The 23614-nt window shown below is 40.4% G+C and overlaps 1 protein-coding gene across 1 annotated transcript in view; it reads right to left on the bottom strand.

Moving 5' to 3' along the window:
- The window catches only part of Cep192 (centrosomal protein 192), a 103338-nt gene extending 80427 nt beyond the window's left edge, over nt 1-22911 (bottom strand). The window contains exons 1-10 of the mRNA XM_090353454.1: nt 22841-22911; nt 22104-22251; nt 16012-16179; nt 14555-14680; nt 8436-8605; nt 6568-6620; nt 5037-5151; nt 3615-3763; nt 2618-2750; nt 1194-1321 (exon numbers count right to left, since the gene is read on the bottom strand). Of these exons, the coding sequence (XP_090209580.1) occupies nt 1194-1321; nt 2618-2750; nt 3615-3763; nt 5037-5151; nt 6568-6620; nt 8436-8605; nt 14555-14680; nt 16012-16175 (1038 nt within the window). The 5' untranslated portion in view covers nt 16176-16179; nt 22104-22251; nt 22841-22911. The remainder of the gene's footprint in view (nt 1-1193; nt 1322-2617; nt 2751-3614; nt 3764-5036; nt 5152-6567; nt 6621-8435; nt 8606-14554; nt 14681-16011; nt 16180-22103; nt 22252-22840) is intronic.
- Between the last annotated feature and the right edge of the window lie 703 nt (nt 22912-23614).

The following is a 23614-nucleotide window of genomic DNA, read 5'->3' as shown; positions in this document are numbered from 1 at the left end:
AAAGCCAAGAGCAAGAGACTCTGAGTTCAAGCCTCAGTATACTGGCACAACAAACAAATAAAAACTAGTCTAAGACATTGGCAACACTATACTTCAAAAGTGAGGGAAGCCGATTGATATGTATCTATGACATACAAACTCTCAGCCACCAAAAAAGCAGGAAGTAGAGCTGTGGCTCAAGTGGTAGAATACTAGCATTGAGCACAAAAGGCCTGAGTTCAAGTCTCAGAACAAAAGATAAGTGAGGGGAAAAAAAATCAAAATGTTCTCAAATATAAACAGAGAGCTCATATCACTAATTTGAAAGAACTGTTCAAAGGAGTTCTTCAGGTAGAAATGAGTGCTGAACAGGAACTCTTAAGCTTTATGAAGAATAAAGATTGTGGGTAAAGAAACAGTTGTGTGCATATAACAATGTTTTGGTCAACAGTGCACCAAGTAAACAACAGTAATCCCATTGCATATATTGCCTAATGAGTAGCCATTTTAAGTCCTATAAGAATACTCTATGAGAAGTGCGCGCATGGTGGCTCACACCTTATAATCCTAGCTACTCAGGAGGCTAAGATCTGAGGATCCAGGTCCAAAGCCAGCCCAGGCACTAAAGACCAAGAAACTCTTATCTCCAATTAATAACTAGAAAACCTGAAGTGGGGCTGTGGCTCCAAGGGTAGGGTGGTAGCCTTGAGCTGAAGAGCTCAGGGACAACGCCCAGGCCCAGAGGCTCAGAGTTTAAAGAGTTCAAAACCCCAAGATGACCATGACCAACAGAAAAAGAAAAGCCAGAAAGACAATCTTATCTCCAGTTAACCACCAGCAAACCGGACTTGGCATAGTGGCTAAAGGGGTAGGTCGTAGCCTTGAGCTGAATAGCTTAGGGACAACACCTAGGCGCAGAGGCAGGGTGGTAGCCTTGAGCTGAAGAGCTCAGGGACAGTGCCTCGGCAGAATTCAAGCCCCATGACCCACCAAAAAAAAAAAAAAAAAGTTTAAAAAAATTATTTATTTAATGCAATATTAGTGATATCAAAGATACATACAAATACATAAACATAACCAGTGATCTTTATACCTTTCCTATATTTTTCAAAAGTCAACAATAGTCATTTCTTTGAAAAAAGTGATATTATGCAAACACAATAGATTTATTATTCTTTTTCATACATTGTTTAAGAAAATGCGTATCAACTTACTGTGCTTTCTTCTGGAAAAGTACTCTTCAAACTTCCACGCCTTTCCTTCTCAATCCACCAGTTACTAGGGTAAAATGACAACACACCATCTTCCTGTTTTCCACTATCAAAAGAATCTACAGAATTACCTGAAAAACAAAGGAAATAGTTAATGGAACAATGTCAATGTTTGAGTAATATAATAACTGCTTCGTATTAGTCCAATTATTGTAATAAGCCTAATACTTAGCATTCATATGACAAAAAGAGCAAATTGCAAAGAGGAGAAAATAAACATCAGTAAAGAACAATAAATATGACAAGTGTGCTACCATAAAGAGAATTAATGGGGACAAAAACATGAGAAGGGATATAAATGTCTGTAAAATAATGCACCTTCTATCTGGCGAATATAACTGTAACCCTTCTATTAATTACAATTTAAAAAATTGAAGTGCAAAAAAAAAAGAGAATTAAGTAATCAATTCTTAATCATCTCAACAAAATACAATCTTTCAAAATAGTCACTCCAAGATTAGTATTATATTTCTTTTTCCTTTGTTTATTTTTGTGCTAACTCTAGGGCTGGAACTCAAGACCTGAATGGTGTCCTTGAGCTTTTTGCCCAAGGCTAGTACTCTACCACTTGAGCCACAACTCCATTTGCAACTTTTTTGGTGCTTAGTTGGAGATAAGAGTCTCACCAACTTTCATTTCCAAGCTGGTTTTGAACTGAAATCCTCAGATCTTCATCCCCAAGTACAAAGAATTACAAGTATGAGCCACTGGCATCTGGCTGGTATTATACTTCAATACCATTAATTTAACCTAGGTATTAATATAATTGTTTTTAGTGTCTCTATAACAAAGTATTACACTGAAATTAAGAAAACAAACAGAGCACTGATGGCTCATACTTGTAATCCTAGCTATTCATGTTGTTATTTAGAATATCATATTTGGAAGCCAGCCTGGGCAGACAAATCCATGACTCCATCTCCAAAATAATCAGTAAAAAAAACATGGCTGAGGGGAGTGGAAGCAAGTGTGAGGCCCTGAATTCAAACTACCACCCCAAAAGGAAATTAATGTTACAACACATAAAACAAAATAACTTAGTAAATCATTTCTTACTGAGGTCTTATTAAAAGTTCTTTTGAAACTGGAAATGAGTCTCAGGTTCTTTAGTGCCCAGGCTGGCTTTGAACAGGTATCCTCAGATCTCAGCCTCCTAAGCAGCTGGGATTACAGGCTTAAGCCACTGAGCCTGGCAAAAATAAAACTCTTAGGCTTAAAAAAAAAAAGTTCTTTTGAAAATTTTAGACTCAAGATTTGAAGGAATAGAATAGTTAACAGATCATAAATCATAACAAAGAAATAATTTAAAGAAAAAAAAAAGATCAAGCACAGAAGTCAAGAAAAATGGAATCAAATTGAACACTTACTGGTCCCAGACAGACAAACAGTGTGGGCTTCCTCAAACTCTTTGTAAATTGTTTCAACACTTCTTGAAGAGTCTGAACCATGGTGAGAACTGTTACATTCTGACTTAGAGTTTAAGCTACTGCTTTCATTTCCCTGTTGAAAGAGTATCTTAGCTGCATTAATCTTTTTAAATAAAACATTTTGCCTGAGCACTGGTGGCTCATGCCTGTAAACCCAGATACTCAGGAGGCTGAGATCTGAGGATTGCAGTTCAAAGCCAGCCCAGGCGAAAGTCGTCCAATTAACCACCAGAAAACAGGAAGTGGTGCTGTTGCTTAAAGTGGTGGAGTACTAGCCTTGAGCTGAAGAGCGAAGGGACAGTGCCCAGGCCCACAATTCAAGCCCCACAACCAAGGGAATAATAAAATAAAATTTAAAAAAAAAAAAAACATTTTGAGGAAGAAATGCGGAAAGCATTACAGGTAACAAATGCTGGAAGATCTTTAAAAAAATCATTATTTCAACCACTACTGTAACACTAATTTCTAAGAAAGACTCACAAGTTTCCAAGAGAGCTTCAGAGAACTTACTTTCAGATTCAGATTCAGGCAAGAAATTATGATGGAGGGAGAGAAAAATGAAAAGGTGGCAAAATATTAACAACTGGTTTGTGTAGACAAAGGGTGTGGTAATTCCCATTGCAAGTTGTACATTCTCTTTTTTGGTTAGAGACAAGAGTATTGAGGCTAGCCCGGGCTAGCCTTCCTCAGCCTACATAGTTCCATGATTACAGGTAGTAGTACCACCAGACCCAGGACTCCTTTTTCATTTTTTGTAGGTGAGGGCCAATGAAGAGGAAGCAGGAAAGAAAAGCATGCATTTCTCATCAGAAAAGCAAAAAAAATGAAAGGCTTTAATTTGTTACAAATAACATGACAATCCTGATTTTTAATGTCAAATGTCTGAAAAAATTAAAAGAATTATGATTGTGACTGAATAGGGATTCTATCAACATACCTGACTAGCATCATTTTGGGGTAATTTAAAATATTTTTCTGAAAATTCTTGTCCTTCTAGGTCTTCATATATTATTCCTGGCATTGCCAGTTGTTCAAAATAAGCTTCCAAATGTTCATCATAAAATTCTTCATCATTAAGATCATCATCTATTAATAAAATATAGGAAAAAAAACAGATGAGGCTGTAAAGTAGGAGCTAATTACACATCAAGTTTGTCTTTATATTTGAAATGACCAAATTATTATAATTTTAATTAGTTAAAAATAATTGTAAGCTGGCACCAGAGGCTCACGCCTGTAATCCTAGCTACTCAAGAGACTTGAGATCTGAGGATCTTGGTTCAAAGACAACCTAGGCACAAAAGTCCATGAGACTCTTAGCTCCGATTAACCACCAGAAAACCAGAAATGGTGCTGTGGCTCAAGTGGTAGAGAGCTAGCTTTAAGCTGAAGAGTTCAAGGGTGGCACCAAGCACCAGGACTGACAAAAAAAAAAGTAATATATTAATGTAATTATTAACCACTTTGAGAGGGCAAGGCAGAGATTCCAATTCTACACTAAGACAGGACATGATAAAATATCACAAATGGGTAGGAAAGAGCAGATCATTCACAAAACCATATAGCAAACAGTTTACGAAAAAAAAAAAAAAAAGGGATGAATAAAGGTATCCACAGAGAATAAAGGGGAGGAATAAAGGGGGAGAAGAAGGGACACTGCAGTATTCTCAATGTTCCAACACCCAAGCATGGCCTAGTCTACACAGCCATAATAGATTTTCCCTAGCCTACTTTTCCAAAGGGGCTGTAAAAATATCTTACAAACCAAAAACATGAGAAGGGGTAATGTGCAAGAGGTAATGCACCTACTACCTGACAAATGTAACTGTAATCCCTCTATACATTATCCCGACAAAAAAAAAAGAAATCTTACAAACAAATGGCCAGTCCTCAATCATGGTTTTAGCTGAAGCTTAAAAGGTCTAGTCCAAACTCCATCCTTTTTCCAGAAAATATCAGAGAATTTCTTCAGTCATAACTAATCTATCACTCCTCCTGATGCTTAAGCATATTTTTTGTACTGCTGAAATATAATTTGTGCAACTTAAATTTAACTATACATTTGGGTAAGGTCCCTTTAAAGGACAGAGATTAAACATTTCTTTGTTCCCTCAATTTCTTAATATAGTGCTTCATACTGTATAACCCCTCTATATGGCTAATTAGGTACCCTAATGTCAAACTAAGGGGTGAGGATAATCTTATCAGTAGAGGTGACCATTGAGTGCCAGTCAATAGGAGGAAAATAATTGAGCAAAAGAAACATAGTAAGTTGGCATAGTAATTGCTATATCACAGACATGAAAGAGTAGAGCAGCAAGATAAAAACTTGGAAATACATGTTACTAATATGCAGTACCAGAAGAGTCTTCCAAACTGGCCAATGACATAAGTTTCTCATTTTCTAAAAAGCTAACATGGTTTAAGTCACTGTTCAGAGTCTTGTGTTCTTTTCCAGCATCAGGCACAACAATCTACAGAAATAAAATGATATGTAAGAGAAGCATACTCATTGCTTTGAAGAGAACAGTACAAGATTACAAAAAGGACCAAGTATTTTCTCAATCTACACTGTGCACAGTATCAGAAAAATCACAATTCTATCACTAAAGAACAACCTGTTATACATGTCTTAGTAACTTTCCTTCTGGCCCTATCAATAAAACATTCCTAAACTTGGGCCGGGAGTTTGGCCTAGTGGTTAAAGTGCTTGCCTAGCATGCGCGAAGACCCAGGTTCGATTCCTTGGTACCACATACATACAAAAAAGCTGGAAGTGGTGCTGAGGCTCAAATGGTAGAGCTCTAGCCTTGAGAAAGTCCAAGGACAGTGCTCAGGCCCTGAGCTCAAGCCCAGGACTGGCAAAAAAAACCCCAAAACATTCCTAAACTTTAAGGTCTCAATCAAAATGTACATGTCAGGAGAATCACAGTTCATATGTTAATACACAGCTGAATTAGAGAAATATAAGGTTTGCTGTTGAATTAATATAAAAATAGTAGAAAATCCAGGTGTGAGTGGCTCATGCCTATAATTCTAAGATCTAAGGACAATGTTTTAAAGCCACCTTGGTCAGGAAAGTCCAGTCTATGAAACTCATAGCTATGTGCCACAAAAAAACCCAGAAGTAGGACTGTAGCTCAAGTAATGAGTGCTAGCTCAAGGACAGCACCCAGGCCCAGCGTTCAAGCCCCAAGACCATCAATAATAAATAAATAAATAATAAAGTAGAAAAATAGGTCTTAGTAACTTTTAACCATACCATACCCATAACATTGAAAACAATTGATTTCTCTATGGAAATCAATAGGCTATGGAGTCCTAAAGAGCACAAAACAATTTACTAAGGATATTCAAAACTCAAAATGAAAATACATTTTCCTCTAAGTATCTAATATATTTGATACTTCCATTAAATATATATATTAAAATAATTAAAGCCAGGCACCAATGGCTCACACCTGTAATTTTTGCTACTCAGAAGTCTGAGATCAGAGGAGTTAGCCAGGTTGGACAGAAAAATATATGGGACTTTCAATTAAATAACAAAATGGTAGACTGAAATCATGGCTTAAGATGCAAGAGGAAAACTCAAGGGTTCAAGCCATGGTACACACACATACATACACAGAGAACTGTCACTAGGTTTGTTTGGTTTTATTTTTGGTACTGGGAATTGATGCTACACTTGCTAGGCAAGCGTTTTGCCACTAAGCTACATCCCAGCCCTCCAGCATTACTCTTGAGCTTTATTACCAGAGATAAACTACCATTTCTGTTAAAGCTCCATCAACTTAAGTTGTGTCAGATACAAGGAAAAAATTTCTAATATTATGAACCTTTACTCCTCTAAACACTAAAGAATGCCATAAAAATATGAAAAAATTTACCTTATGCTCTTGATTATTCATCCGTGATTTTAGACAAAAATCAAGAGGTGAATCTGATTAAGAAAAAAAAAAACGAAAACAGGACAATTTTATCAAATAATATGAAATAACAACAAATTAATTTTAGCTTAAAATATTTTCTAACGACAGTATAAAATTCTAGATCAGTTAAAAGTTTAGATCAGTTAAAAACTCTACAACTAAGCCAAATTCCCAGCCTTAAAAGAAATGGGGTCAGGAGTGTGGCCTAGTGCTTGTCTACCATGTATGAAGTCTTGGGTTTGATCCCTCAGTACCACATACACAGAAAAAGCCAGAAGTGGTGCTGTGACTCAAGTGGTATAGAGCACTAAGCCTTGAGAAAACCCAAGGACAGTGCCCAGGCCCTGAATTCAAGCCCCAGGATTGGCAAAAAAAAAATAATAATTGGTTTTAAAAATTAGGATGGGAAAATCATAAAAGTATACATATGCCCCAGAACTTTAATATGAATCCACTCAAGGCTTTAAAACTAACTTCTGCTTTGTATGAGATATATATATATGGAAGAAACAAGAGAAATGACAGACAAACCCAAGCTATAGATGACTACCCTCAATGATTTTATTATTTTTGGTCAGTCACAGGGCTTGAGCTCAGGGCCTAGCTGCTATCTCTGAGTTCTTCTGCTCAGAGCTAGCACTCTACTACATTAAGCCACAGCTCCACTTTGGGTTTTCTAGTGGTTAACTGGAGGAAATGTAAGTCTCATGGCTTTGAACCATGATCCTCAAATATCAGCCTCCTGAATAGCTAGGATTACAGGTGTGAGCCACCAACTGGATTTAGCCTCACTTTTCAACAAGTGTACACACAGGGATTCAATAAGTGCACTCCAACACAATGTAACTGCTCTTAATTCCAGGGACCCTAATTCAATAGAGACTACCATACAAGATGATAAGAAAATAATGAAGCTTAAAAAAAAAAAAAATGAAGTTCATCTGCTCCATTAACAGAACTATGGTCATATAAGAAAATGTTCATTTTTAGAGCTGCACCAAAAATACACAGAAACAAAGTGATGTTTGTAATGTAAAATGAGATTTTAAAAAAAGTACAAATAAATAAGAAGACTGAGAATGTAGGTCAGCACTACAGTGCTCGCCTAACATGTATGAGGTTAAGTTTGACACTAGATGGATGCTATAGCTTTCTGACAACATAGTTTCCAACAGAAAAAGGACACTGTAGCTTAAACTAGTCAAAACAAGAGAGCTTTTCCTATAAAAGTACTATAAATAGGCTGGAAGTTTGGACTAACGGTAGAGTGCTTGTCTAGCATGCACGAAGAGCCGGGTTCGATTCCTCAGTACCACATACATAGAAAAAACGCAGAAGTGGAGCTACGGCTCAAGTGGTAGAGCTTGACAAAGCTCAAGGACAGTTTTCAGCCCAGGACTGGCAAAAAAAAAAAAAAAAAAAACTACTATAAATATGATAATTAGGCATATGTCAAAACTAAATATATTTTCAGTTTACAAAGTGACTGCATTAAGCAAATGCCAGTCCAAAGACAATCAAATGAAAAAACGTAAAATATACTCATGAGGAAATTTATTTCTACCAGGTGCACAATTCAAAACCAGCCTGGACAGGAAATTCCTATTAGCCACTAAAAAAAAGCCAGAAATAGAACTGTGGCCCAAGTAGTAAAGTATTAGCCTAGAGCAAAAAAGCTCAGGGACAGTTCCCAGGCATTGAGTTTAAGCCCAGTAACTGGCACAAAATGTAAGGGGAAGAAGAAAGGAAAGGAGAAAGGAAAGGGGAAAAGGAAAAAGGGGAAAGAGAAGAAAAGGAAAAAAAAAGAAACAAAAAGATTTTAGTACCTGGTACTTGTTCCTGTGGTGAAACCCTATGCAAAAGATCCTGACTCTTAGTTTGCAAGGATGCTGTATTCTTAGTTTGCTCCTCTCCTGCTCTTGGCTTATCACTTCGAAAAGTAGACTGTTTGGTGAACACATCTAACAAATATGGACTTTCTTTATAGTTCTTTTTCCTAAAGATGGAAATCTTTATTAGTGAATCATAATAATACTAAAATGTTAGGTATCATAGATAAATTTATATCAATCAGTTACATATTTCATCTTTCAAAAAGAAAATTAAACACACAGTGAAAAACAGCATTTCTAGGTGCAGCCCAACAATGTAACCAGTAATACTTTTGGTTATTCTTGAGATTGAACCAACATGCTGGGTCCAGATCACTTTCTAGATATCCCCTCCCCAAAGAATCAAGAGGGAACTACTAGCAGCAGAACACCAGTGGAGCTACAAGAGTAGGATTAGCTACATGGAGAACAGAGACTTGAACCCTCATATTCCTAACTACTCAGGAGGTTGAGATGCAGAAGACTGAGGTTCAAAGCTAGGCCAGGCAGAAAAATCCTCAAGACTGGGTCTCCAAAATAACCACCAAACATCTGTAATCCTAGCTACTCAGGGGACTAAGAACTAAGGATCATAGTTGCAAGCCAGCCTGGGCAGGAAAGTCTATGTCTGTGAAATTCTTATCTTCAATTAAAACACACACACACACACACACACACACACACACACACACACACACACACACGTGTAGAGCTATGTGGCTCAAGTGATATAGAGCTAGTCTTGAACACAAAAGCTCAGGGACAGTTCCCAAGCCCTGAGTTCAAACCAGAATTGGAAGAGAGAGGGGAGGGGGTAAGCAGGGCCAGGAGTGTGGCCTAGTGGTAGAGTGCTTGCCTAGCAGACACAAAACCTTGGATTCGATTCCTCACTACTACTTACACAGAAAAAGTCACAAGGTACAGTGGCCCAAGTGGCAGAGTGCTAGCCTTGAGCAAAAAAAGTGTCCAAGGTGAGTTCAAGCCCTGGACTAGCAAAACAAAAACAAACAACAACAAAAAGGTCAAGCTGGAGACATGGCTTAAATGGTAAAGTATAAGCCAGGATCTAGAAAGCTGATTGAAAACAGGTCTCTGTTCAAACTCTATTACTGGCACCAAACAAACAAAACTTCCCAAAGACCTTCCACATTCATAATTTCACCAGTATCATCATCTGCATGGGACAAATTCAAAAATGCCTTCTCATATCCATTTTGGTACCTATAGTAAACCTAGAACTTCCCATTACCATTAGTCTAAACCCCATGAAACTGCACCTCCCTACTTCCCTCCTCCACAAACAAAAAACCTTCCAATTGTGCTTCTGGATCTACAAGGTCTGTGATTCTTGAGCCTCTTCTCTAAATGGTCTTTTGGCTTTCCTGCCTTAATGAAATCTTGACTATCCTGGAAGATAACTATTTCTCCCACAGACATGCAATTACTGGGTAAATGAAATACTATGCCCTCCTCACCCTTTATTGGCATTTCCAGACTACTCTCTGGAGCCTCACAACTTGGAATTATGCACTACCCTTTACATCACCAGCCTCTAGTACAACTTTATAATCCTCTTACCACACTAAGACTCCAATCCACTGTACCATCACACACCACTGTGTCTCACTCTTTTGGTATCCATTCTTCCTTCACCTAAATCCCTCACTGCTTAAATTCAACTGTCTACCTATTCCTCTCGGCTAGAGAAAACATCACAGTGACAATTATCTCACACTAAATTCATGCCATGACTCTCAAACTGTGTCTGTGACACTACCTAGCAATGATACTACTTTCCTTATCCGTGTACTTTTCTTTTCAAACTCCTTCTCTACCCTCCCACTGACTTGATGGCCATGATTCTACTTCAGAGCATATTTTTAACCTGAAGCACTGAGGAGGTTAACTATCACAGAGAGATTCTACCACTAGGCATAGCACTAGCTCCCAGTCCCTCCCGCCCATGGTGAGGAGCTGTCCATGGTCTTACCCATCTAAAACTTCTCTATCCACGACTCTGGAGCCCATTCCACTACACATACGGACACTGTTCCAGCCACTCTTTTTTCTACATAATCAAGTTTTATCATTCCCAATCATTCCTATTGCTATGAAAATATGCAGTAACACTGCCTGCCACAAAAATGTAAACTTCATCCACCAGCTATCACAGCCTCATTTCTGTTTCCTTTTGCAGCAAAACTTAACAAGCTGCCTGCTGTCTCTACTATTAACTTCCTACTTTCTTTCAAACTCACTCTCAATGGCCTATTATATCTCTACCTGCTTCCAAGTAAACCACAAATAAGGGTTAATTGTCTATGTTAACACTAACAGAGGTACGGAGGATTGAACTCTCCCAAGCATCCTAGCTGCTTTATGAGCACAGTGGATATATTCCCCTATTAGTGCCCTTCTGCCGATGGCTGTGACCACTGCTGAAGCCCTCTGGAACCATGAGCTAACTCCTTCTGTCAAGTATTAAGTCACAGCTGGCTTCCTCAATAAGATCCTCAATGACTTCTACCTTCAGCCTTCCTAACTATGGTCTACACTTTTCAGGTGCTTATCCCTTCTAATATTCAATGAAAAGTCTATCTTAATAATTTTGTTTGTTTTTGTTCACTGGAATTTCTAAATTATCTAGAAATGTCTAGGGTGTAAAAGGCTCCCTGTCAAAAATGCAGAGAAGAAAATGTGATGGTTTATCTTTTTTTTTTCCCAACACCTGGAGCTTGAACTCAGGGCCTGGGCATTGTCCCTGAGCTTCTTTTACTCAAGACTAGCATTCTACCACTTGAGCCACAGTACCACTTCTGACTTTTTCTGTGTATGTAGTACCAAGGACTCCAACCAGGGCTTCATACATGCTAGGCAAGCACTCTACCCTTAGGCCACATTCCTGGCCTGTGATGGTTAATCTTGACTGTCTACCTCACTGGACTGAAAGATAACTAGATTACTAAAACATATTTCTAAGCTGGGAGCGGTGGCTCACACCTGTAATCATAGCTACTCAGGAGGCTGAGACCTGAGGATCTCAGTTCAAAGCTGGCCCCAAAGCTGGCCCAGGCACTAAAGAATCTTCTCTCCAATTAGCCACTAGAAAACCAGAACTAGCACTTGGCTCAAGGGGTAGGGTGGTAGCCTTGAGCTGAAGAGCTCAAGCACAATGCCTAGGCCCACAGTTCAAACCCCACGATGCCCCCCCCCCCAAAAATAGTATTTCTACATATGTTATGATGGTATTTCCAGAGAGAACTACCTCATGGACAGCAACTAAATAAGAAAAACTTTCCCCGAATGTAGGTGCCACCTTCCAGTAGACTAGTGGTGCAGATGGAACAAAAGCAGGAGGAAGCCAGCTCATGAAAGCGCAAATCCACATGAGCAGGTGCATCTACTGCTGCTGCCACTATCCATGGACATCGAATTCCAATTTATTCAGACTTCCTTTTTTTATGGGTCATGAAGCTTGAACTTAGCCTGGAGGCTGTCCCTGAGCTATTCATCTCAAGACTACCACCCTACCCCTGCAGTCACAGCCCTACTTCCCATTTTCTAGTGATTGATTGGAGGTAAGTTTCACAGTCTTTTGTGCCTAGGCTGGCTTTGAAGCATGAACCTCAGATCTCAACCTCCTGAGTTGCTAGAATTACAGGCATGAGCCACAGTGCCCAGCTGTTTTCAGTTTTAAAATCAAAATTAAAAATAGATTCTTGGGGGGCCGGGAGTTTGGCCTCGTGGTAGAGTGCTTGCCTAGCATGCACAAAGGCCCGGGTTCAATTCCTCGGTACCACATACATAGAAAAAAAGCTGGAGGGCCAGGAGTTTGGCCTAGTGGTTAAAGTGCTTGCCTAGCATGCATGAAGACCCGGGTTCGATTCCTCGGTACCACATACATAGAAAAAAGCCAGAAGTGGTGCTGAGGCTCAAGTGGTAGAGCTCTAGCCTTGAGAAAGTCCAAGGACAGTGCTCAGGCCCTGAGCTCAAGCCCAGGACTGGCAAAAAAAAAAAAAAAAAAAAAGAAAGAAAAAAAGCTGGAGTGGTGCTGAGGCTCAAGTGTTACAGAGCTCTAGCATTGAGAAAATCCAAGGACAGTGCTCAGGCCCTGAGCTCAAGCCCAGGACTGGCAAAAAAAAAAAAATAGATTCTTGGGGCCGGGAGTTTGGCCTACTGGTACAGTGCTTGCCTAGCATGCACAAAGACCGGGGTTCAATTCCTTAGTACCACATATATAGAAAAAATCCAGAAGTGCTGCTGTGGCTCAAGGTGATAGAGCTCCAGCCTTGAGAAAGCCCAAGGACAGTGCTCACGCCCCGAGTTCAAGCCCCAGGACTAGGAAAAAAAAAAAAAAGATTCTTCATCTGGGTGCTGGAGGCTCATACTTATAATCCTAGCTGCTCAGGAGGCTGAAATCTGAAGATCACAGTTCAAAGCCAGCCTGGGCAGGAAAGTTTATGAGACTCTTATCTGCAACTAACTGCCCCCAAAAAGCTGGAAATGGAGCTGTGGCTCAAATAGTAGAGCACTAGCCTTGGGCAGAATAGCTCAGAGATAGCATCCAGGTCTTAAGAGTTCAAGCCCCAGGACCAGCAAAAAAAAAAGGAAAGAAAAAGAAAAATAGAATCTTCAAATGATGTATAGAATTCAAAAACAATAATCATTGTCATATACATCTAGTGAGCATGTAAACTGATACATTTTCTACAAAGTTTTCTACAGTGTTTACTTGTAATGGTCTTTTTTTTTTTTTACTTGTAATGGTCTTTAATGTCAAACACTTTACACTCAACAATCTAAAACCTAGGAATTTATTTGAAGAATATCTCACAGATGTCTAAATTGGTTGTGTAAGTGTATATGTAAAAGGAATCATTTATAACAGCAAAACTGCAGTAATCTTTTTTTCTTTTTTAGGTTGGTCATGAGGTTTCAACTTGGAGCCTGGAAGCTGTCCCTGAGCTCTTTTACTCAAGACTAGCCTTCTACCACATTGAACCATTTGCAGTTTTTGAGTGGTTAATTAAAAATAAGTCTCTCGGGGACTTTGCTACCCCAAGTGGCTTTTTTTTTTTTTTTTTTTGGCCAGTCCTAGGCTTGAGCTCAGGGCCTGGGCACTATCCTTGGGTTTTCTCAAGGCTAAAACTCTACCACTTGAGCCACTTTCAGCTTTTTCTATATATGTGGTACCAAGGAATCAAACTCAAGTCTTCGTGCATGCTAGGCAAGTACTCTACCATTAGGCCAAACTCCCAGCCCATGTATTAAGTTTTTAAAGTGAAAATAATATCTAGACTTTAATTCTCCCTTATAAAAATATTAAATATAGATAGTAGTGCTGTGGCTCAAGTGGATCAAATGGTAGAAGAGGCTCAGGGACAGCATCCGGGATCTGAGTTCAAACCCTAGGACTGGAAAAAAAAAATACATTTTAAACAGACTCTGGTGACTCATAATTATAATCCTAGGTACTCAAAAGGCTGAGATCTGAGGATCATATTTCAAAGCCAGCCAGTGCAGGAAAGTCAGTGAGACTCTTTTTCTGTTTTGCCAGTCCTGGGGCTTGAACTCAGAGCCTGGGCACTGTCCTTGGGCTTTCTCAACCTTAGTGCTCTACCACTTGAAATACAACACCACTTCAGCTTTTCTGTGTATGTGGTTCCTGGGAATCTAACCTAGTGCTTCATGCATGCTATGCAAGGACTCTACCACTAGGCCATGCTCCTGACCCAGTGGGATTCTTACCGCCAATAAACTACTCAGAAAAAGACAGACTTGGCATTGTGGCTCAAGTGGTAGAGCACTAAGCTTGAGCCAAAGAAGATCAGGGACAATACCCAGACCCTGAGTTCAAGCCCCTGGGGAAGGGAGGGGGTGGTACTCCATAAAAATATAAAAAGTCAAGAAGAATATAATCAGTAGCTATTATGTAGTTAGTTATAAACTTTTATTGTCTTTAAAATACTCTCTTTTTTTCAATGAATGTGTGTTACTTCTAGAGTCAGAAATAAGACTTTAAAATGTTGTGAAAACATCTTAAAGACTAAAAGCAAGTGAAAGTGAAAACTTACTCATCATCCTGGAAGCTAAGCTTTAACCTTTCTCTTGGTTCACTATCACTTGGGCAACTGGGAGATGATAAAGATGGAAGAGAAAATCTCCCTTCTACGAAGTATGATGCCTGGACATCAGGAAACCTGAATAAAATTGTTAAGAACAAAATTATGTGTGTTTAAAAATCACCATGGCATAGGAATACATGACAGCCAAAGCAACCATCAGGAAATAAAAAACAAACAAACCTCAGTGTTCAAAAATAATCATTCTCTTTACAAAGTAACAGAAACCTGTGTATTAGCAATACGATGCTTATATCAACGATAAAGCCACAGAAATCATAAAGCTAGGCTTTCTTTTTTTTGTTGTTTGGCCAGTCCTGGGACTTTCTCAAGGCTAGAGCTCTACCAACACTTGGGTCATAACACCATTACCAGCCTTTCTTATATATGTGGTACCAAGGAATTGAACCCAGTCTTCGTGCATGCTAGGCAAGCACTCTACCACTAGGCCAAACTCCAGGCCCATTAGTAAAATTTTTAATGACTTAGTCCAAAGTAAAGATGATGTTTCTCACAGAAAGTTAGATTCAGAGAAAATGATCAAAATTGTACACATTATACAAACCCTACACAAACTGATGTATAAACTACACACAGAACATTTAAACACATCTAATTAAACATCTATTTGATTATTTGATTACATAGTCAGACTAAGAAAAGCTAAACACAAAAGCTGGCTTAGTTTCTAAGAGAAGAAAATTGATCTAAGAACACAAAGTTGTTAGGATACAAACTAAATTACATTCAAAGTATATAAGACACTGAAAGCTATAGAAGAAAAACAGCTATGCAAATCTGGTAAAACATGAGCCTGGCTCAAATGATGTTAAAAAAGAAATTCTACTATAGCTCTAAATATGTCCAATGACATGTCCCCAAACCAAAGACAGAGGTTAAATGTTAAAAAATAGTTAAAGCAAGGGGCAGTGGCTCACACCTGTAATCCTAGCTACTCAGGAGGCTGAGAGCTGAGGATTAAGGTTCAAAGCCAGCCTGGGCACAAAGGGATCTGAAACTCTAATCTCCAATTAACTTCTAGAAAACAGGAAGTAGGCTTGGCTTAAGGGTAGGGTGGTGGCGTTCAGCTGAAGAGCTAAAGAGCTCAGGGACAGTGCTCAGGCCAAGTTCAAGCCCCATGACCCACACACACAAAAAAAAGTTAATTAATCTTCTGTGTAGGTAGAAACATAATTTATAGATTCTTTTTCTGAGTCTGTGTTGTCATATTTGGAAACAAGCAACAAGAAAGCAGATAAAATCAGTGAGCTGAGACAGAAGATATCATTACATCAAGAAAAGCAGGTGGGAAGATAGAAATCCAACTTCCAGACCCAGCTTGCTGTGTATCAGCAGGTTAGAGGTTTTACTAAAACTAAGAAATGAAATAAAGTTCAAATAATTCTTACCTATTATCAGCACTGGATCTATTCTTAGCAAGTGTGGAAACAGCAACAGGCAAGCCAAGATTTGAAGAAAGGGTGACATTTTCCAAAATCTCACTATTACCAAGTAATGAATTGGTTAAAAAGCTTGGAAATGACTCTTCTGCTATACCTTGAAAATCTTCCATGTCACTGCAACAATAAAAATATTTCTATAAATCAGTCTCACTATAAAGATTTTTTCAAGCATTGAATACAAGTTTCATAAATCTTGGAAATCCAAACATCAATGAGGGAATATTACTGGAAAATATTCTGAGGTAAAGTCTGAGAATATCTTGCTGACAGTGGAGAACATCAACATCAAACATTAAACACAGTGTAAATACAACAGTTCGATTTACTGTTTTAGTGTGCTAAAGAATACCAATTATCGGGCCGGGAGTTTGGCCTAGTGGCAGAGTGTTTGCCTGGCATACACGAAGACCCAGGTTCAATTCCTTGGTACCACATACATAGAAAAATGCCGGAAGTGGTGCTATGGCTCAAGTGGTAGAGCGCTAGCCTCGAGAAAGCCCAAGGACAGTGCCCAGGCCCTGAGCTCAAGTCCCAGGACTGGCAAAAAAAGAAAAAAAGAACACCAATTATCAGGGCCAAGAGTTTGGCCTACTGGTAGAATGCTTGCCTAACATGAACAAAGACTCGGTTTGATTCCTCGGTATCATATACATAAAAAAGGCCATGTTATGCCCAACGTTCAAGATCCCCCTGAAATACCACCAGAGACTACGACCAATGCAAGCAACAAAGGGCTGTTTATTAGCCAGCTTGGTCCTCCACGCCTTGGAAACCAGTGACGCTTTGAGGCTCCGAGTACAGACTTAGCCCAGCTTTTATAGTACAGAACAAACAAGTTTAGTTTTCATTCTTACAGCCTCATGTTAGTTAACCTTTACATAGGGACATTCCTCAGTTTCTTATCAGTTCTGATGTTATTGTTTACCCAGAGAAGTTTAGTTTTAGATGTCCTTGCTAGTTGTGGAACACAGCTGCTGACCTAGAGATTAGTTTTTAAAATGCCCTTGCTAAATCTCTGAGTAAATAGCTGATGGAGCATCTTATAGTTCTGAGAAGAGGCAGTTAGGGGATTTCTCAGAACTTTACAAAATGGGGGCTTTAATAAGATGGATTCAGTCTGGCTACAGATCCTAGCAAGAAGTGGTACTGTGCTCAAGTGGAAGAATGCTAGCTTTGATGAAAAAGCCCAAGGACAGTGCTCAGGGCCTGAGTTCAAGCCCCAGGACTAGCACGCACGCACACACACACACACACACACACACACGCACGCACACACGCACGCACGCACGCACGCACACACACACACACACACACAAAAAGAATACCAATTACACCAGGCACAGTGGCTCATGCCTGCCTGCAATCCTAGCTACTCAGGAGGCTGAGATCTGAGAAATGCAGTTCAAAGTCAACGTGGTCACTAAAGTCCATGAGACTCTTATCTCCAATTAATCATTAGAAAATAGGAAGTGGGGCTGTGGCTCCAGGGGCTGGGCGGTAGCCTTGAGCTGAAGAGCTCAAAAACAATGCGCAGGCCCAGGGACAGGGTGGTAGCCTTGAGCTAAAGAGCTCAAGGACAGTGTCCAGGCCCAGAGTTCAAGCCCCATGACCAACAACAACAAAAAAAGAATACCAATTACTACACAAACTTACCTAGTAAAGAAAGCAAAATAGCACAACATTTATGTCATACACTGATAATTGTATTGTGTATTTGTAAGTTTGGCAGCTACTTTATCATTTTAAACATGGAAAATAACAAAATTTAGGCCCTGGTTTGAGAGTTTTGTTTCTGTTCTTTTGTGGAGGAGAGGAGGTGGTATTAAGAGATTAAATCCAAGGCCTCTAGCATACTAAATACACGCTCTGCCACTGAGCTACAAACATACATAGCCAGAGATTGTGTTAAGGATAAATACACAGTTTAATAAGCAAGCCCTCAAACTAAAGTTTTCAGTACAATCAAGTATAGCTGGCACACAGAAATGGTAGAAATGGTAGAAGTACACAAATGGTTAAATCTGGGACAAATTTAACTAGCACAAAGTCTGTCTTGACAAGGATCTACAAGCTAACCTGACTCTGATCATGCTACTCAGACCTTATTTCAATCTCAGTAATCTTTCAGAGTGACTATCAAATAATTGCTGTGTGGAATTCAATAAAACTAATGAGGAAGACAACAAAAAGTAAATAAAAAAAAAAAAAACTCTTAAAATTAGGATATGATTCAGCTTAATTTTAATTATGTTCTAAAACCTAAGTGCCAGTGATTGTATATAGAGATTCCCTTCTTGAATACTTGTTTGTTAAACATGACACTTGAAATATGATGTAAAAAACAATGTTTAATTTTTTAATTAAAAAAAAATTAGGGGCCGGGAGTTTGGCCTAGTGGTTAAAGTGCTTGCCTAGCATGCATGAAGACCCGGGTTCGATTCCTTGGTACCACATACATAGAAAAAAGCTGGAAGTGGTGCTGAGGCTCAAGTGGTAGAGCTCTAGCCTTGAGAAAGTCCAAGGACAGTGCTCAGGCCCTGAGCTCAAGCCCAGGACTGGCAAAAAAAAAAAAAAAAAAAATTAGGATATGTGCACTGTACCATATAACCAGAGGCCTCCTCCACTTCTACTTACCATCCTCTCGAGGTGACTGCTCAAGTATCACACTGAAATGTACATCTGAAGTCTGGGCCTCTCGTCTGCACCCCACACACTTTCATTCAATTAGATACCTAACTGGCACCTAAATCTCAACTGCTGATTCTTACTCCCCTTAAGAAAAACGTACTCTGAAAAACTTGCTTTTTAGTCCTCCTCACCATACAAAACAGAAATTCCAATCCTCCTTACTTATGCTACAAATCGTCATCTAAATGATGCCAATTAACCTCCATTCATCTCCACTTACCGCCATACACTAAGCAAATTTCAACTGTTATACTATAATCACACACACCTTGAATTCTGCCATCTTTCATGATCTCTATTGTTAATACCACTCCCTGCTTGGACATCTGGTGTCTTAATCCATCCTCATTACCTTCTTCCCTGGTCTGACCCTCCTGTTCTAGAGTTACTCTTACACATTCCTGGCTAAGACCTTCATCTACTGTATTCTACCACATCCAAAATAAAAGGCCAGGAGTTGAAGTATCTCTCACTCCATGTCCTAGTACTCTCCTCCCTGCTTACTCCATCCCAACCTTCCACAGTTACTACTCTTTCAACATCCTCTTCCTCCATCTGTTCCTCATACCTAGGTTACCAGGAATTGTAACCCAGATACAATTTGCACTAGAAGTTTCCAACTCAAATGCCTTCAGGCACAAATACTATCAGAAAACAGGACTGTAGGGTCACCTGGAAAGTATAGACCCCTGAAATCACTTTTTGTAAAGCAACCAAGTATATAATGGCAAATACATGTAATCCCAGCACTTAGGAGGCTCAAACAGTAGAGAACCATGAATTCAAAATGAGCCTAGGCAAAAACACTGTTGTCACACACACAATATCAGCTGGTAAACAATGTGTCCAAAACACCCTGTAACATTCTATATCTGTCTCCACTACTTCCACCCCTTCTAATGAGAAACTTTTTACAAGCCTCCATCCTTTTATTTCTGTCACCCTACAGTGAATTCTCCATACAGCAATCAAAAGGATCACAAATAGGAATCAAGTAACATGATCCCACTGAAAACACTCACTCTCCCAACTTATCTTGAACTATCCTCCAACTCTTTCACCACATGCTGGATTACATTCCTATAACCTTTTCCAGCAACCTTCCCAAACCTATGCCTAGCTCAAGGCTGGAATGTTCTCCAGGTCCTGAACAGCTATCCTACTCCTTTCACATTAAATGTATATTTCTAAGAGAAGGTAGTCCTTTATCATTAAATCAAAACATAGCCCCACATTTTTTTTTTCTTTTTGTGGGTCATGGGGCTTGAACTCAGTCTGAGCGTTGTCCCTGAGCTCTTCAGCTCAAGGCCTCTGCCCTACCCTTCAGCCAAGCCCCTCTTCTCCCTTTTCTAGAGGTTAATTGGAGATAAGAGATTCAGGTCCTTTTGTGCCCAGGCTGACTTTGAACCTTGCTCCTCAGATCTCAGCCTCCTGAGTAGCTAGGATTACAGGTGTGAGCCACCACGGGCTAACCCCACAATTTTTTTTTTTTTTTTTTTTTAGTTGGTCATATGGCTAGAACTCTGGGCCGGGATGCTGTCCCTGAGCTCTTCAGCTCAAGGATATCCTCCTACCCCTTGAGCCACAGCCCCACTTCCGGTTTTCTAGTACTTAATTGGAGATAAGAGTCTCATGTTCTTTAGTGCCCAGGCTGGCTTTGAAGCACAATCCTCGTATCTCAGCCTCCTGAGTAGCTAGGATTACAGGTATGAGCCATGGCACCCAACCACAATTTATTTTTGTGCCTGTTTTCTTCCACTGAAACAATTATCCTCTAAGAGGCTGGACCTTACCTGTCCATCCATTACTATTCCCCAATGCCTTGAACAACACTCAACATAAAGCAGGTACTCAACAATATTGTGAAATGAAAGAGCGATCAACAACTTCATCTTTCATCTTAACCCTTATATATGTAGGTTAGATTCTTCAAGACATGTGTCTATCCTATTCACCTACATATTTCTTTTTTTTAATTTTTTTCATATATTTTTATTGTAATTAATAGAAGGGTTACATTATATTCACCACATGGAAGATGCATTACTTCACAAACATTGATACCCTTTCTCATGTCATCTACATATTTCTAGTATCTGATATGGAGCTGAATGATTTGAAAAAAAAAAAAGTAGAAAGAAACTAATCCCTAGCAAGCTTGCTATATATAATGTCTATTGTTAACTAATATTCAAAGTATTTCATATACATTTTTCTGTCGGGTGTATAAAGTAGCCATTATCTCTACTGTAAAGTCCAAGATAAGAGAATCAGGTGTGTGAGTTTTCCATGCTATAGGATGCACATGACAGAAGGGTTATCTGTCATCAGGCAAGTCTGCCTTTAGAGCATTCTTTCCTCTGTATTAATGCTACCTCTCTCACCTTTAATTCATCTTTAGCCTATACCTCTATCTAGCCATTGTCGAATGGCTAATTGACAATACTCAATGCCCCTAAGATAGTATAGTCAGTAAACAAATGTAAAATCAAACATTACATTTCTACTCTCTCTTGTTACATCTTAGTGTTGACCCCATCATCCCAATTCATTGGCTCTATAAACTGGACACCTATAATCATCCTGATCATTCTGTTACCAGTTGCCAGTTCTAATGCTTCTAATATTGAATATGCTCAGAGCTGAAACCCAATGCTGTATCTCTAATGCCTGCAGTACACTGCAGTACATCACATCTTAAATGTAAACTACTGTATTGGTCTGCCAATTTGCCTGCCCAAATCTAACCTCATAAATGAATAAATTATTCATTTACAGACCTAGAAACACACTAAATACTCAACTCTTCAATCCAAAGAAAAATAGTCAAATCCCAAGAAAATTTAGATATAGCTATTACCCTAGAATCATTCATGCAATTCATGGGACTTGATCTCTGGGCCTGGTGCTGTCCCTCAGCTCTTCAGCTCAAGGATACTGCCCTACCCTTGAGCCACAGCACCACTTCCGGTTTTCTGGTGATTAATTGGAGATAAGTATTTCATGGACTTTAGTGCCCTGGCTGGCTCTGAATCAGGATTTTCAGATCTCAGCCTCCTGAGTAACTAGCATTACAGGCATGAGCCACCGGCGCCAGGCTCACTATTCACTTTTCTTTTGCTATATTTTGAACCAAATTCCCATCTTTGTAAAGTTTTTGCTGTCTCTTTAAAGTAGTGGATTCAATTATTTTAAGTTATTCTCTCAATTCATTAATAAAACCATTTTTTTAATTGCTATGGACTACAAACCCTAAACAAACCTACCCACAATCATCATTTACTCTTGCCTTGACACATGCATAAAAAATCAGTCTAACATTATATTAACATACCATTTTCGAAACTTACTGTAAAATTTGCTCCAAACACTGAAAGTTGGAGAAAACAGCAGTTGAATGACTTTAGGATGGAAAATGCCAATGAAAGTACTGTCATATAAACAGCTGTTTTCCAGACCACTGGGTCCAAAGGGACTTCATGTTTCAGTACACAAAGTCTAAAATCAAGAGCAAAGCAGTTACTCATTCATTCAGTCACATAAACCATACTAAAATATGCAATGCACTATCTCACTTTATGTTCTGCTTCATAAATTCTAGCTCCCCATCCCCGGGGGGGGGGGGGGGGGGAATGTAAGGAAGACATTGGAATAAACGCGAACGTAGACTACCAGAAACCAAGTGATAAGTTAGGATAACTGTGTGACAGGACTCCCCAGTGTTAAATTAACAAAAATGTTATTTCCTGGGTCACATTTTAAGACAAAAAAGAAGACAGAACCGCCCACTACTACAAGCCTACAGCAAAGGCTGCCGGGGGGCAGCACACTCTGCAAGGTTCTGGTCCCCGAAGGCCCACAGTCCGGAGCAGGGCCTAGAACACGCAGGGGAGCGAGGAGTCTCTGGGAGCAGCCCGCATCCAGGAGGCCCGGGCCCCACCTCCCTCCATCCGGGCTCGGAGCCGGCGACCCCCGCCTGGCCCAACCGCCACCGGCCGGCTCGGCCTTGCAGTGGCCACGCTGGCCCACCCGGTAGTGGCCAGCCTCCCGCCCAGGTGCACGCCAAAGGACCCGCGCCCCGCCTCACCCAGCCCACCATAGCCGGAACACAGAGCCGAGCAAAACCCTTCCACGGAGCGACAGCCGGAGATGGCGGGGGGGTCTAGCCAGTGAAGCAAACGCGCATGCGCGAACCTCCCGGGCCCGCGACAACCCGTGCCAGCCGTACCGCGCGACCCTAGGGTTTACGTCGGTTCGCGGCACGAGGAAGGGGGCGGGGATTCGGCGCCAGCCTCGGATTGGACGAGGCGAAAGCACAGCGCGGGTATGAGTCTGTGATTGGCCAGGACGGCGTGTCTCTGGATTTGAAGCAGCCTGCGACCAGCTACCGGTCAAGGCGCCTCCGCCAAGTTGTTGGCCACCTGCAGGATCACGTCTGCGCTGCCCAGGTTGAGCGCCACAAAGCGCCCTAGGTCGCCTTTTGCACCTGGAGGCATTGCCGGGGCGCCAGTCACCCGGTAGGTTCTTCCCGACCGGAGCAGATGCGGTTAGCCAGCCGCGGAAGGTGGCGGTAACCTGTCGTTACCTTCGGTCAGCCGGTCACTAGTTGGCTCCACCTGCTGCCTCTGTGATGGAGTAATGGAGTACGGTTGGTCCCACCCTGTCGGAAATCCAAGTTTAGACGAGACGCCCTGCTTCCCCACCTTCCTTGGTCCCTCCCGGGACTGGAGCTCGGGCGTGCTAGGCTTTCTCCCTCAAGGCTAGCATATATGCACTTGGACCACGCCTTCCGCCCGGCTTCTTGCTGGTTAATTGGCGCTGGCAGCCCAGGGACTTTTCTGACCAGGATAACTTTGAACTG

This window comes from Megascapheus bottae, chromosome 19 (assembly GCF_031878675.1).
Source record: "Megascapheus bottae isolate mThoBot1 chromosome 19, mThoBot2.hap1, whole genome shotgun sequence".
In the NCBI taxonomy this organism is placed as follows: Eukaryota; Metazoa; Chordata; class Mammalia; order Rodentia; family Geomyidae; genus Megascapheus; species Megascapheus bottae.
This window is presented reverse-complemented; position numbering and strand designations above follow the sequence as displayed.